Source organism: Populus nigra, chromosome 19 (genome assembly GCF_951802175.1).
Source record: "Populus nigra chromosome 19, ddPopNigr1.1, whole genome shotgun sequence".
Classification (NCBI taxonomy): domain Eukaryota; kingdom Viridiplantae; phylum Streptophyta; class Magnoliopsida; order Malpighiales; family Salicaceae; genus Populus; species Populus nigra.
Genome location: NC_084870.1, coordinates 10470592 through 10486153, shown reverse-complemented (window position 1 = coordinate 10486153; position 15562 = coordinate 10470592). Strand labels below are relative to the sequence as shown.

Sequence of the window (15562 nt, the reverse complement as noted above, 5' to 3'; positions counted from 1 at the left end):
GACATTTGACAAGTTATCATATATTTATTAATAAGCTTTGTAAGAGAACGAGAAGATAAAACATCCGTTGTCGTCCAGCGGTTAGGATATCTGGCTTTCACCCAGGAGACCCGGGTTCGATTCCCGGCAACGGAATTTTTAATTTTAGAATAGAATAAATTGGCTCTCTCTATTTTTTTTCCTTATTATTTCCTTGCGAACACTAACGATTTAGCTGTGAAAATGATGAGGTTTATATATATATATATATATAAAGAAAAGGAGGTTATTATCATTATTTCCTTGAGCAATGATTCGTCTACTGTTCTTCATTTGATATCCATAATTTTTTTTTCTGGCATTATTCAACTGGTGTTCCGAAGACTGCTTCTCCTGAAATGCTATGTTTGTATTTTTTATTCAATAAGTATTTTTTTTATTTTTTTATTTTAAACTAGTTTTTTTATGATTATAGATTGTTTTAATATATTGATATTAAAAATAAATTTTAAATATATATATATATATATAAATTTTAAATATTTTTAAAAGTAATTACTACTGAAATTCCAAACACAATGATATTATTTTGATTTTAAGGTCTACTGCCCTTGGCCTTGCATTATATTATAGTATTACTATTTTGATTTTTGAAAGGGAGTTTATGATACCAAAGCTTAAAAGTTCAAATCAAGGGTAGAAAAAACCCTCAACGGTCCGTCAATATCTGACCCATTCTCCGTTCTCCTCTATGACCATGTCAACCCCTCGGAGGAATTATCTATGCAAAAAATGGCGGCAGCCCTTCCTCCAGTCCATCATTTGAAAATAAGTGGCTGCCACCTGTTCTTTTATGATTGGATAGGATCTTCGGAGAAAGGAGATTTTTTTACATATTTTGACTTCTGGGCTCAACCATTTTTGTGTCCACGTTGGTTTCTATCCTGTGCATCGATCGAGAGATTATCTCCTCCTCTCTTTTCTTTTTCTTTTCTTTTTGCGTCATTACACGCGAGTTGTTGTGTCATCACTTGTATTAGTTGTTCGGCTGGTTTCCATGAACCGAACACTTTACTGATGAGAGAAATATTTTGATGATTAGATTAACTTGATCCAGTCATTTTATCTGATGTTATTGCGTGCCAGCTGTTGCGTTCATGGCATGTGTGCGTACATTATCAGAAACAAAACAAACAAGACATGAACAGGGTTGTTTACTTTCTTGATTTGAGATTCTATCTTACAGTCAAAATAGATCTTTAATGCTGTTTGCCAACTGAGGTCAATCTTTAAAAATTCTCACAGTTAAAAGCAAAGAAACATTGAGAAAAACCTAGTAACTCGCATTCAAAGGTTTTTTTTTTTTTATATATATATATATAATTGAGTTGATTAGGAGGTAATTTAATATTTCAATAATAAAAAAAATAAAAAGTTGCTAACATGTTTGTTGCTTCATGAGCATGTGAGATACTTCTGTGTTGTTTAAGCAGCACGTGAAAACACACTTTGCAACTAGACAATGACTTCCATGGTGGTATTCAAATCGTCTCGGTAGCTTCTTTATTCTCGAGTGGTATACATAGCTAAATCACCTTCAATTCAATATGGCTTCAACGATCTTTTTCCTTTTTTTTTCCCTTGATTTTCTTTTATTATTATTTACTTTATTTGAAATAATTTATAAAATTAAAACTGTTTTTCAATTCTATCCACTTTTGATTTTTTATCTGTTATGTTAAATCATCATTATTTTGACCATTGTTTATTTTGTTTTTGATCATTTTATTAATTGAATTTGTTTTGTATTTTCATCTTTCAACATTTTATTTTAATTTATTTTCATAACAAACTTGATTTTTATTATCTTGATTGCTATTTATTTTATTTATCATTTATTTACTATAACTTTATTTCTTAATTTCACTCCTTAATATTTTGTTGATCGGGATTTTGACTTCATAGTTTTTTCGGGTTTGTCTTCTATGGGGAATCCAACACCAGGACCCGGTTCATGAATTTAAAAAGTTAGTATGAATTAACTTGAATTTTTTTTCATGGCTATTTTTTTATAATTTTATTATTTAATACTGAGTTTGTTGGGAAATAAACTTTATTATTTTTTAATCTTTTATTTTTCATAAGATTATCTTGATCTCATATATTACTAGGTCACATGTAACAGGTTAACTCATGTTAACTAAGTCAATTTTTTTAAAATGTATCTAATATTATTATCTATTTTTTTATATTAAATCAATCGAAGTTATTAGATAAAATCATGTTAATGGCCACATTTTTTTTTGTCTTTTTAAAAATTCTATCATCATTAAGGCAAACATATAACTAAAGGGTGTGAGGAAATCACTGTTTCTCCACATCCAAAAGCACTGTGGATTACAACATGAATCCATAGTGCTTTCCTCTTTTTTTTTCTAACTTTTCCCTTTCCTCTTTTTTTTAAAAAAATTACTTTTTTTTTCAACTTTCTTATTTTTTCTTTTCTTTTCAAATTTTTTTTTTGTTGATTTTGCTTGTTAAATATTGACCTGGTTAAAATTTTTACTTTGTAATTTTTTTCTTTAAAATACTGTGAATTTCTGCGATGTTTTTTCACATAATTTTTCTATTTTATTTCTTTATTTTTCAAAATTATATTTGTCGATTTTTTTTTAATATGGAGCTGATTGAGAATTTAGTTTGCAATTTTTTTTCTTTAAAACATTGTTGATTTCTACATTATTTCTCCGCATGGTTTTTTTTTTAATGGTTTTCTCAGAAATTATATTTTGTTATTTTATTTTTTTAATATTGAGCTGGTTAAAAATTACAGTTACAATATGTGAGGAAAGCACTGTAACTTTCTTCGAAAATTACTGTTGATTGCTACAGTGTTTTTTCCCACATGGTTTTTTTTTTGTTTTTGTTATGTTTTTCCTTAAAATTATCCTTTTTAATTTTATTAAGCTGGTTAAAATTTACAATTACAAGTAAATACAAGTTTTTCCTCACAAAACACTATGGATTGATACAATTTTTCCTCACATGGTTTTTTTTCAGTTTCTTTTGTGTTTTTTTTTGTAATGTTTTTTTCTAAAATTATCTTAGTTGATTTTTTTTTTAATATTGAGTTGGTTAAAATTTAACTTTGTAATAAAGCTTAGTCATATGGGGAAAACATTGTAACTTTACTCATAAAACATTGTGGATTGCTATAGTGTCTCTCCGAATAGTTTTTTTGTTATAATTTTTTTCAAATTATCTTTTTTAATTTTATTTTTTTAATACTTGTGAATCACAATTATAAGTCATTACAAATAAGGCTAAATCATGTGGGGAAGCACTGTAGCTTTCATCACAAAACACTGTGAATTGCCACAGTGTTTCCAACATGATTTTTTTCCTTTTTTTTGGTGTTTGTTTTGTTATTTTTTTCCTAAAATTGTCTCTGTCAATTTTTTTTTCAATATTGAGCTGATTAAGAATTTAGCTTTGTATTTTTTTCTTTAAAACACTGTGAATTATTGCATTGTTTTTCCATGTGATTTTTTTATGATTTTTTTTAAAATTATCTTTGTCAATTTTTTTTTTGAATATTGAGTTGGTTAAGAATTATAATTACAATAAAGCTAAATCATATGAAGAAAACGTTGTAGTTTTTTTTCATAAAACACTGTGGATTGCTACAATATTTCTCTAAATGGTTTTTTATTTTATTTTATTAGGAAAAGCGGTATAGTTTTCCTCACAAAACATTGTCAATTGCTGCAATGTTTTTTCTCATAGATTTTTTTCCTTCCAAAATTATCTTTGTTGGTTTTTTTTTTTTAATATTAAGTTGGTAAAGAATTTAGCTTTGTAATTTTTTTTGTTTTTTATTAACTGAAAAGCTAAATCATATGGCAAAAACACTGTATATTTCATCACAAAACACTGTAGATTGCTACTAATCATTTTGTTCAGTCTCTAAGTTTTTTATCACCAACATAATTTTTTTTCCGTCATGAAATATTTGCTCCATCATACTTTTAATTTCTATTACTTATCTAAAGCTGATTTACAATTACAATACTATTATGTATATTTGTTTTATAAACACGCGGCAGCGCACGAGTATATTATCTCGTTTTTTTTACATGAGAAGAAATTTGGTACGGCATACAAGGTAGCCGAGGCCCCTGGTCCAGTTTAATTTTTCAAGTCTTTAAGAAATCATGAAAAAATACGAGTTTATCAAATTGAGAGTGTATCTTAAAAAATATTAAAATATATAATAAAAAAATATCAAACAGATAGCTGATACATTACCTGCCTGTGAGGTATATCTTTCATTTTTACTCCCATGCATTGACTGCTGTGAAAAGAGGACAGCAAGGATGGGAATAATGAATATCAAACATAAGCGAAGCCTTTTTCTCTGTGGGACCTGGGACCATATCATACGCTTGATGTTTTTTTTTTAAAAAAAAAACACTCATCGAAATAGAAAAACAGTGGAGAAACATCAGCTCAGTCCTTGTTATATCAACTCATTATTAGCAGTCCCAAGGCTTTTCATTTTATCATTTTTTTTTCCAAATGTAATTGATACCAGACTAATATGTCACCTTTGTATCCATCCATAATGGGTAATTATAAAATCTTAATCCAATCCACGTGTCATTTGTATGTGATGAGTTAATTTTTGGTTAAGACTTTTATTCATACAAAATCTTTTTAAATGAGTTAAGTTTAGTTATTACTGAAACTTTAAGGTAATGTGAATTTGACAACCATACTAGATTTAGAGAATTTTAACTTGATATTTAGTCAAGTCCAAGAAATAAGTATATAAAACATGATAAACCATCATAACTTTCCATCTAAAATAATTATTCATGTTAATATAATAATTTTCATATACTTGTAGGTGTATGTAATGTCTCTCAAGAAACTTGTCATATGAGATATTTATCTTTCATTAATATCACTGAAAATAGAAGACTTCCCAATATTTTATTTTCCTGAAAACAATAAGGTTCAGGGGGTATAAATATCCCTAAATCATCTAGGTAAAAGGTTAATAACTTTTCATCTCTTAAGATAAAAAATATATAGATTTCAAAGTATTAATCAACTTAAAACTCAATAATAAACTTTTTGATTCATTAAATTTAATGCTCTTTTAAGTCATTTACTATCTTAAATCGTTTTATAGATTTCTCATAAATATATTAACTTTATCATAGAGAGTCTTTGAATTTCTTAGATTATAACTGTTTTTGCAGGTGTTCAAGTGCTAATATTATCCTATAATTTTTTAGATTAAAAAGATAAAATCTAAGCACTTAAATATACTAGTTAACCACTATTCTATAGACTAAATAATTTTTTAGCTGTGTATTTTAGATTTTAAAACATTATGTGTGTGTGTGTATATATATATATATATTAAATATCTTTATCTAAATCGTAATAATATCTTGATATTGAAGTTTACTAGAGAAGTGGTGTATCCATAATCGATAATTACAAATTTTTGATATAATTCACATGTGAATCCTATGTATATTTAAGTACCTCTATTTAATACATATTGATTTCTCAACATTGAAGTAATTAAAAATTTTTCATACAATTTTAATCCAATACATAATAATTACTAGAGAAGTGGAGGGATGATATTTTCTAAAATCTATTACAATCGAAGTAAAAATGATAAAATCAAAAGATCCGAGACTTAACTGGTAATAGAAATATACATTAGGAGCTAAATTGAAGTTTCCCAAAAAATCAAATAGCACGACACGTAAGATAAGAGGAAAAGTGGAGCCCGGCGGCTTCAGTCAAAATACCAGCCTTTACCTTAACTTTACCTCTCTCCCTCTCCCTCTGTTCCCCTGTCTCTGCTCTGCAGACCTCTGCAGCAAAAAACCATGAATTGCAGTCTCAGTCCATTACCACCTCCACTTCCTCTTAAGCTAAACAAAATATCCCACCTTTTCAATTCTACCTCTCTCTCTCTTAAATCATTGAATCTTTAAAATATCTCTTTCTCGAATCATGATTCATGATCACTATTACGACTAGGGCTTAGAAAAAGAAAAATAATATAATTTGATGGACAGTGCTTTTTAGTTCATTTTTTCTTTTTCTTTTTTATTTGTGAAATTGAAGACAGTAATGTCTGTTTCGGAGCTAAAGGAACGCCACGTGGCGGCGACTGAGACAGTGAATTCTTTGAGAGAACGATTGAAGCAGAAACGCCTTCTTTTACTCGATACAGATAGTAATAATCATTTCAATTTTCTTTCTTTTCTTTTCTCTCCGAAAGAAAGATATAAAAAAAAGTGTAGCTTTGGAAATGGATCTGATTAAAGTTTTTATGGTCTGCTGCAGTTGCGGGACACGCGAGGGCGCAAGGGAGGAATCCGGTGAGTTTTGGGCCCACCGATCTGGTTTGTTGCAGGATTCTTCAAGGACACACTGGCAAGGTAATAACCATTTTTTTATATATATAATTTGTTTCTATTGTTAATTTGTGTTGCCGCTTCTAAAGATTGTAAATTTAAGTTACAAAGAATAAATCGGGTTGTGGGTTTTGATTTAATCGGCAAATGAAGCCATGTTGTACTTGGTAGCTGTAACTACCAGAGGAATTTTTTTGCTATGTCACTTGTTTTTTTCTGATTTACCCAGCTTGGCACTTGTTTTTTTATCTTTTTCGTTTTCTTGGGGGCAAATGGGATGTGGTTTATATAGAATTTGTTATCTGCCACTAAATTAGGTGTATGAATGTTATGGAAAGTGAAGGGTCACCATTCTTAGCTTGGCTTCCAAAAACGAAGTCAAGTGAAGATTGGCTGGCTTCTTATTACTCTAACTCTTTGGCTCTTTATTTTCTGTGGTATGCTTCTGAAAGAGAGATGAATGCTCTTCTGGGTGAATTATTGTTAAATGAGAAAAGGTTATGTTTATTGTGGATGGAGTCCTTAAGAAACAAATAGTTTGGTTTGTTAGAGAGGTTCTCTGAATAGAAGGAAATTAGAACATCAACAAAAACGTTAATTACCATTCATTGCTTTAATGAAAACGTTGAGAATTAGAACATCAACATTGTTTTTGATACTCTGTTTGTTAGAAAGGAAAATAGAAGGGATGGATTGAGGAGGAGGGATGGGATGCTTTGTACGTTTAGTTGGGTGGATGGAGACCCAAGGAAGGATCCTGTGTGTCCTTCCTGACATGTAATTTGCAATCTGTCCAATTTGGATAGATTGATTTCTGTCCCTCCCTCTCTTGTTATCCAACAACTAGATAGATGGGTTGTTGTCCTTCCTTTCTACTCTCAATTCATCCCTTTTACATGTTTCGTCCTTATTAACGAACAGGGTGTGAGTGAAACTATGAAGGCTTTACCATAGGTATTTTGAAGCAGTGAAATGCAAATATCACGCGTAAGATCTGCAGACTAAAGGGTAATTATGTCATAAATAGAGATTTAATGCCTATCACATTTGCAGGTGTATTCATTGGATTGGACCCCTGAAAAGAATAGAATAGTAAGTGCATCTCAAGATGGGCGATTAATAGTATGGAATGCTCTAACAAGTCAGAAAACTCATGCCATAAAGCTACCCTGTGCATGGGTGATGACATGTGCTTTCTCTCCTGCTGGACAATCTGTTGCTTGTGGCGGTCTTGATAGTGTTTGCTCAATTTTTAACCTGAATTCACCAACCGATAAGGATGGGAATCTAACTGTCTCGAGAATGCTTAGTGGGCATAAGGGTTATGTTTCGTCTTGTCAGTATGTTCCAGATGAGGATACTCATCTGATAACAAGTTCTGGTGACCAGACATGTGTTTTGTGGGATGTTACAACAGGCCTGAGAACTTCTGTGTTTGGAGGAGAATTTCAGTCTGGACATACTGCTGATGTGCTAAGGTAAGGCATTCTCTAATTTTCCATCAAACTAACCTTGTTATCTGCCTATCTTTTGACTTCAAACTCAATGGACTATCTACCTGGTTAACCTTCGGCTACTCTTGTTGAAGTGCCTTCTTTTACAACCCTATATTTACTCTATGTTGGCAGTTATATATGGTGCATCCTGTGACAATCAAACCTTATATGGCAGATGTTTCTTTTTCCCCATTTAAATTACTATAGCATTACATTATTACGCTCAATTTTTATGACTTTCTCCTTTGTCAGGGAGCAATTAGCCCTTTCGAAGTTTGACCTTTGTGATATCATTTTGTATCCTGCAGTGTCTCAATTAGTGGATCAAACTCAAGAATGTTTGTGTCTGGTTCCTGCGATTCAACTGCCCGGTTGTGGGACACCCGTGTTGCAAGTCGAGCTGTGCGCACGTTTCATGGGCATGAAGGAGATGTTAATGCTGTAAAGTTCTTTCCAGATGGTAATAGATTTGGAACTGGTTCGGATGATGGAACTTGCAGGTTATTTGATGTCAGGACTGGGCACCAACTCCAAGTTTACTATCAACAGCATGGTGATAATGAGATCCCACATGTAACCTCAATTGCATTTTCAATATCAGGAAGACTTCTCTTTGCGGGATACTCAAACGGTGATTGTTATGTGTGGGACACTTTATTGGCCGAGGTACCCGTTTGCACTTTGGATTAAGTTTATTATGCTACCATCAAAACATATTTGGAGTAACTGGATTTACATGCATTGCTCAAGTTAATTGATATTATTTACTGGAATTTGAACTCTGTGGGGCATTTTCAACCCTAACTTTGGCCTTTGTTTCTTAAGTTGAATGTTGAACTGCTAATGTTACCTGGTTGTGTATTATTACTGCTGAGTTCTGAGGTTTCATGGGTTTTGCTTTAGATACCTATTTGCACGTGCCTTAACTCAGGGATAGGTCTCAAGCCTTGCAATGCTTATGATAGACAAGAAACTTGAAAACAAACTTATATGAAGAGTGGCACTGGTGTTCCCCACTTTGTTGGTGACTATTGTATTTTCCCAGTTGTATCAAATGAAGTATCAGAACTCCCATCATTTTAACCTTTAAGAAAGAAAAGCTTGAACATTATACTTTTGTTGCCTTTTATGCTGAGCAGTTGTTTGAAGGTTTATAAGTTGTGGGAGCTTTGAGGTGGGCCATGTCATTGCACCCATTGACCCCAATTACTTTTGTGTTTCATGGCAGGTTGTTTTGAACTTGGGATCTTTGCAGAACTCCCATGAGAGCCGGATCAGCTGTTTGGGTTTGTCAGCTGATGGAAGTGCCTTGTGTACAGGAAGTTGGGATACAAACCTAAAGGTTAGTCTCCATATAAGCTTGGCTTTGTAAATTTCTTTTGATACAGTCTATTTTGCTTGAGACACATCTAGGAAAAAGCTCCATATCAGATCCACAAAGAACAGATCCATTTGATCATGACATTGAAAATCTTAGCCATCCAGTTTTGTCCTTCTCAACTTCTATAGTCTGCTTTGTTGTTCCACGTGGTTCTGTTCTAGGTAATGAAGCACTTTTTATTCTTAGTTCTTGGGTCAAGAAGTCCTGCATAAACTAAGCTCCAAAGAAAGCTCCTTTTATTCAATTATTGATCGACTTATATATAGGATCCCATTCAGCCTGCACTGATGCTTCTTTATGTAGAATGCTACCGCTTATCTGGCATTTTGCATGTTGGAGGTGTTGTGCTCAGTAACATCTATTAGACATAATTTTATCCAGTTTCACTTTGATCTTCTGTTACATAGAATTAATTACAAATCTGTCAAGTTGATGAAATCTTCTCCCCTCTCTCCCTCTCCAGATTTGGGCTTTTGGAGGGCATAGGAAGGTAATCTGATTCGAGCAAAAGGCTTTAATCAGCTGTCTAGGTTCCTCCCAGGATCATGCTTCTCATTGCTTTTTCAGATGCACCGTGCTGGGGGTAGATCCCTCTGCATTCTCGTCTACTTAATGTGGTTTGAAAACCATATCCCAGTGCTGTCCCTTGTAATTCTCATGTGAAAATTGATGAGGAAATGGAAAAATTGCACGAGGTTTGATCTTAATTGGTGAAAGTGGCGGTTCATGTTATATCTGGCTACGGTATCAAAGTTACCTATTTAATTTGTGCTTACCAATTGTTGTATCCTGTACCTTTATTTAATGAAAAATCTTTGTTTTCCTCGAGCATATCCCCCCCCACCCTAGATTCCTGTATCATACCTCAAAACTAATGCCCGGCATCTCCCATTTCCTTGCTAGCTAACACAAGGATGTGGTTGCGTACTGTTTAATGTTTATTTTTTGCCTAGTTTAATCCATGGAATCTTTTTCATGATCTTATGTCCCTTGCTAGTGTTAATTTGCCTACATAATCTCGATGCCTGAGGGCCAAGGACCATTCCTGCATGCCTGGATTGCCATTGCTAGCCTCTGTAGTATGAACTTCGAAGAATTATTGCCAAGGAAGAGTTTCCTATACGGGGCTAACTGGTTGATGTTGCTTCGTAACTGGTATTTTTTCGAATAAAGTTCCATGATAGAAAATACAAGCAAAATGTAATGGTTCAAATTGTGTCGCCATCATCTTATTTTTTTAAGATATTAATACACTGTTGGCGCCGGCCACACCTAAACAATTGCAGTTATTCATGGTAAAAAGTCAGTCACGCCTGGATAAATGTCTCACCCTTAAAATGGCTTGAAACATGTTATAGACTGTTCTAGATAATCCTGCTCTTCATAATGTATAAACTCAAATAGAAATTAGTTCCGATGGTCTTGAAAGTTTGAAAATGCTCAAGGACCACGTCTCTGACTCTTCGTCATTTCATCACTGCTCGAAGAGGAAGGATTCAGCCCGTACTCACTCGTGTGATCAAATTCACTGCTTGCATAATCGATGCCGTCTAATGCCGTCCTCCTGAACTTCCGTATATCTGTACTATATGGGCTTTGTTCAAAATCAGAACTGGAAGCGGAGGTGAAGATAAAACCTCGGCCAGGTTTTATCCCTTCGTCCAAGGAGACTTCACCTTCAAGTGCTCGTACAATCTGTTTCATGTATACTTGTTAAAGCATCTCCTAAGAGATTTTACAATTCCCATTAAGTAAAGTGATGATGTATATGTGATTAGTTTATTCACGATTGTTAGATCTTTTTTTTTTATCTCCTCGTTCTTTGCTGTTTGTTAGAAGGTCTGGAGATCTACGAGGAAAACTAATCTACCAGAAGTTAGTAAAATTGCTTAGGGTGGTCTTGAGTGGATTGCAGGAAAGGTTGGCTAAACAAACCGTGCAATTTCTGTTTCTTTGAAGAAATTACATCAATGACAAGATTTTGGACTAAAATTTCTTGAAACTTCCTAGCGGTTGCTTAATCAAAGCTTCGATTTTTTTCTCGAACAAAAATATAGATCACCATGATAATTGAAGAAGTATCATACCTGGCTCATTTTCGGCCGCCTCTTTGCTGAATAACTAACTGATGCACCAGCACATGCTATCATGCAAGCCACCTCATGGGGATTGTAATTGCCCTCCAAAGCTGGATCAATCAACTCATCGTAGTTTCCGTCTTCTAGCGCTTTTACACATAAAGGTGTAGCCTGGTAATTGCATGAACCAAAATCTCAATATGAGCATTTACTCGTGTTACAGAAGTTCGGTTAAAGGAGGTTAAGAGGGTGCAAAATTGAGGATCCGCACCCATTCTACCAAGCTGTCATCCATGTCCCCAGAGATATCCACAGGGAGACGTCCAGTTATTAGTTCCAATAGCATGACACCGAAGGAGAATACATCAGATTTATCGGTAAGCTTGCCGCTGGAAGCATATTCTGGAGCCAAGTACCTACATGTATGCATCAATGGTAATCACAGATCAACTGTGCCTGTCAAACTTATTCTAATTTGGTGATACGGCAGATCATATACACTGAAACGGAGCTCAAATATCTTACCCAAATGTTCCCATGACACGAGTTGATACATGAGTATAGTTGTCTGAAGATAACTTGGCCAATCCAAAATCTGCCACCTGTTATATATAATGGTTTCATCAGCTGAAACAGTTATATCTAAAAAGATAAATGCAATGTTGCCTGAATACCATAGCTTCGAAACTGTAGTCAAGCAGGATATTTGCCGCTTTAATATCTCTGTGGATAATTCGTGGGTGGCCTGCATATATCGAACAGAGATTACCCCAAGAGACAGAAAGATAGAGAGAGAGGCTGATCGAGAACTTGTTATTGACTTACAGTCTTCATGCAAATATGCAAGTCCTTTGGCTGATCCCAGGGCAATTTTGAGCCTAGTAGGCCAGTCCATGGTCGGACGACCCTTACCTACAAATTTGACAACGATATCAAATTATCAGGACTAATTAAAGAATGCCAGGAATGTATCAAGGAAAATGGAGAATTCTGGATTCTGGGAGCATACCATGAAGGTGAAATTCAAGGGTGGAATTGGGGACGAACTCATAAACCAACAACTTTTTATCTCCTGCAATGCAATAACCAACAAGCGACACAAGGTGGCGATGATGGACACGGCTAATAATTTCAACCTCAGCCTGAAATTCACGATCCCCTTGTCCACTACCAGCTTTGAGACTCTTAACTGCAATTTCCTTTCCACTAGGCAACACCCCTTTATGGACATAGCCAAAACCTCCCTGGCCTAGTAGTTTAGCTTGAGAAAATCCCTCAGTTGCTGCTGCTAATTCTTCATAGCTGAAGCTGCTCTTGGTGAACCCAAGAGCCAATGATGGTGATGGGTATGGGGGAGGCAATGCCGGACCGTGTGGGCCAGAGTAACTGGAACTCATTTCACTAGACACAATTGCACCATGAGATGGTGGTGTTGACCAAATTCCATGTCCTCCGCCGGGAGGTGGAGGGAGATTTACAACTTGCTCTCCGAATTTGCTTTCATTGTGCCAATTACTAGCATGATGTTGAGGAGGTGCTGCGTTGAAATAAGGGCCACCTGTGGCTGCATATTTACATTAATATTCAATAAGAAGCACTCACAATTCATTCTGGTCAGTATTCAATAATCTGTGTCAAGCTGAACAGGTATGTGTGTGTGTGTGTGTGTATGGCTTTGAATTTTCTTGCATATTCAATTAATTCTAGACCTCGCTTTATTAGAAATTCAAAATGTTATATAAATTATTTTAGTGATTGAATATAACATGAATGTTTAGAATAGTCGTCCATAGGTACCACGCATACTTAATAGTTCATACACATGAATACCTGTAACAATTTTCATGTAACCCTACTGATGATTTTCATTTAACCCTACTGATTAATGGATAATTCCAAGTTTAAATCCAATTGGAATTAGATCACTTGTTATGCGGATGTGCACGGAAAAAGTTAGGCTCGAGGGGCTAAATGAAAAGAAAAAATAAAATCTCAAATCAGGAATGGTGGGTAGAGAGTGTGATATATACCTTTGGGTGCAAGAGAGTGATCGTTGTAGTAATCATAATGTCTCTTCTTTTTCTTTCTGCATGCACAGAGAAATACAAGCAGGGCAAGCAGCAATAAAACCCCTACTCCAACTACGACTCCTGCTATAATAGGTACAAGATTAGTTCCATCTCCATTGCCTGAAGATAATTTAGTGCTATTGTTTGATGATGAATCACTTGATGGCCCTAGTGGTCGTGGTGGAGGCGGCGAATTGTGAAACTTGGATGATGATGAAGGTGGTGGAGGCGACCGAGAACCACCATTATCATTTTTTTTGGGAGGGGGGGGTGGTGACTTATTTCCATCAGAAGAGGAAGGCGGTTGGGGTGAAGAACCTGAGTCTTCCGGTGGTGGCGGTGGGGGTGAGATTTCATCAGAAGGTGGTGGTGGTGGTGTTGTTGGTGGTGGTGGAGAGACCTCTGCTGGGGGTGGGGGTGAGATTTCTTCAGAAGGTGGTGGTGGTGGAGAGACCACTGCTGGGGGTGGGGGCTGGGATGCTGCTGGAGGCGGCGATGACTCCAATGGTGGTGATGGAGAAACCGGAGATTCTTCAGGAGCGGGAGAAGACATAGTTGGAGTTCAATTTCAAATGATAGTATCGTCGAAGCTTCACGGACAAACCCCACCCTCCTCTAAATGATTATATAGCCATGATAATCTCTGAAAAATGCATTAGAAAATGAATATTCTTTCTGAAGAACAAAATCTAACACTTGGAAAGATAGAAACATCAATTGCAAACTTAGAAGAAAAGTAATCAATAAACATAGCATGCCCTGTATATCAAGATTAACAATGCATGAAAGATCAAGAATGTGCAGGTAATTAACTTGCGATGGTCATTATTCACAAACTATCAACATGTACCTAATGGATTTGCTTGCATTTGATTAATTAGCTCTTGCAAAAATGGAAAAAGAGAGGGTTAGAATACCTGTGGAAGAAGGGTAGGAGAACTCTCAAGACGGAAAGGTGTGGTTGCGTGGCTAGCAGTTTCAAGGAAGAAGGGGAAAACGGTGTACTGTGGTACACAAAATCACCTCCTAGAAAGGAGGGGATTTTCTGTCATTTGTCTATATTTTGGTGCAAAAAGCAGGGCCTAATTTTAGTGGCAGTTTGGTTTTGTTATTCAGAGGTAAAGAAGTAGTTGACGACTCTCGGACAGAAAGCTTGCCACTTAAACTAACTCTGTGCCTGTTGAAGGTGTCATACGCACCATACAAGATACAACGTAGTGGTAACAACTTCCGTTTTACCTGAGAATCAGATGTGACCTGGCAACTGCTGAGTCTTGTTACTCTCTCCCACCTATTGTTGTTTCTCTTATCCTTGAAGTTGCTTGCCAGTTCTCTGGGTTCACAAGACAACTTGGCGCACGCAGCAAGGGTCATGGGGACCTGGCTGACGTTCCATCATCCACAATGCTCATGCTTGAGAGGGGGGGGGGGGGGGGGGAGACGACGTCACATTACCATTTACAAAATAATCCAAATGTTATTAAGAGAAAAATATTATATCAACACCTCACATTTTGCAACTTATTTTTTCATTTATTAACATTACCATTTACAGATTTGTAAATTCACTTTATTTCATATTTTTAAATCATTTACCAACATCGTTCCATCCAAACAAAATGTTTGAAATAAATGTTTAGAATAATTACATCACAATTACAAAAAAAAAAAAAAACTAAGTCTCAAAGTTGCTATAGCCCCTCTTTTGGATCCTTCCGTGTGTTACATTTTGGACCTTCAATTTTTTATTTATTTATCTCTTTTACGTTGTGATTATGTGAGTTGGGGCTATGCAGGTTGTTTTGTCTATCTACAAATAGGACCTCGAGGGTGTTGAGAAAATATTTTATTACTCGGGTGGTTCTTAGTTTTATAAAATAAAATTTAATTTTATTAGTTCAATGTAATTAAAGCTTTATAGATAGAATTTGAGAATTTGACAAATATCAAGGCCCTTTAATTTTATATCTTTAGGGCCAGGGTTGCATAACCTAAGCAAATATTTGTGCCTTTTTTTTTCTGGTTGTTGTTGTTTATTTTTTAATTTAATCCTTTTAGGGTGGTATTTTTTTTAATTGATTTAATATTTTATTTTGGTTGTCTAGATATA

General features: G+C 34.8%; 2 protein-coding genes and 1 non-coding gene across 3 annotated transcripts; 2 read left to right on the top strand and 1 right to left on the bottom strand.

The window, feature by feature from the left end:
- Window positions 1–63: 63 nt before the first annotated feature.
- TRNAE-UUC (transfer RNA glutamic acid (anticodon UUC)) lies at window positions 64–135 on the top strand. Its single transcript has one exon. It is a non-coding gene; the product is annotated as a tRNA-Glu (tRNA).
- A 5661-nt stretch (window positions 136–5796) lies between these two features.
- LOC133680290 (guanine nucleotide-binding protein subunit beta-2) lies at window positions 5797–10136 on the top strand. Its single transcript, XM_062103144.1, has 6 exons — window positions 5797–6247; window positions 6358–6452; window positions 7482–7906; window positions 8233–8590; window positions 9153–9266; window positions 9769–10136. Exons 1-6 carry the CDS (start codon window positions 6142–6144, stop codon window positions 9802–9804), a joined length of 1134 nt encoding a protein of 377 aa, XP_061959128.1. The 5' UTR covers window positions 5797–6141; the 3' UTR covers window positions 9805–10136.
- Window positions 10137–10506: 370 nt separating this feature from the next.
- LOC133680289 (proline-rich receptor-like protein kinase PERK7) lies at window positions 10507–14643 on the bottom strand. The gene is made up of 9 exons (XM_062103143.1): window positions 14370–14643; window positions 13414–14095; window positions 12393–12947; window positions 12209–12295; window positions 12058–12128; window positions 11909–11985; window positions 11655–11799; window positions 11393–11554; window positions 10507–11000 (listed from the first exon to the last, which is right to left on the bottom strand). Exons 2-9 carry the CDS (start codon window positions 14003–14005, stop codon window positions 10746–10748), a joined length of 1944 nt encoding a protein of 647 aa, XP_061959127.1. The 5' UTR covers window positions 14006–14095; window positions 14370–14643; the 3' UTR covers window positions 10507–10745.
- Window positions 14644–15562: the final 919 nt, after the last annotated feature.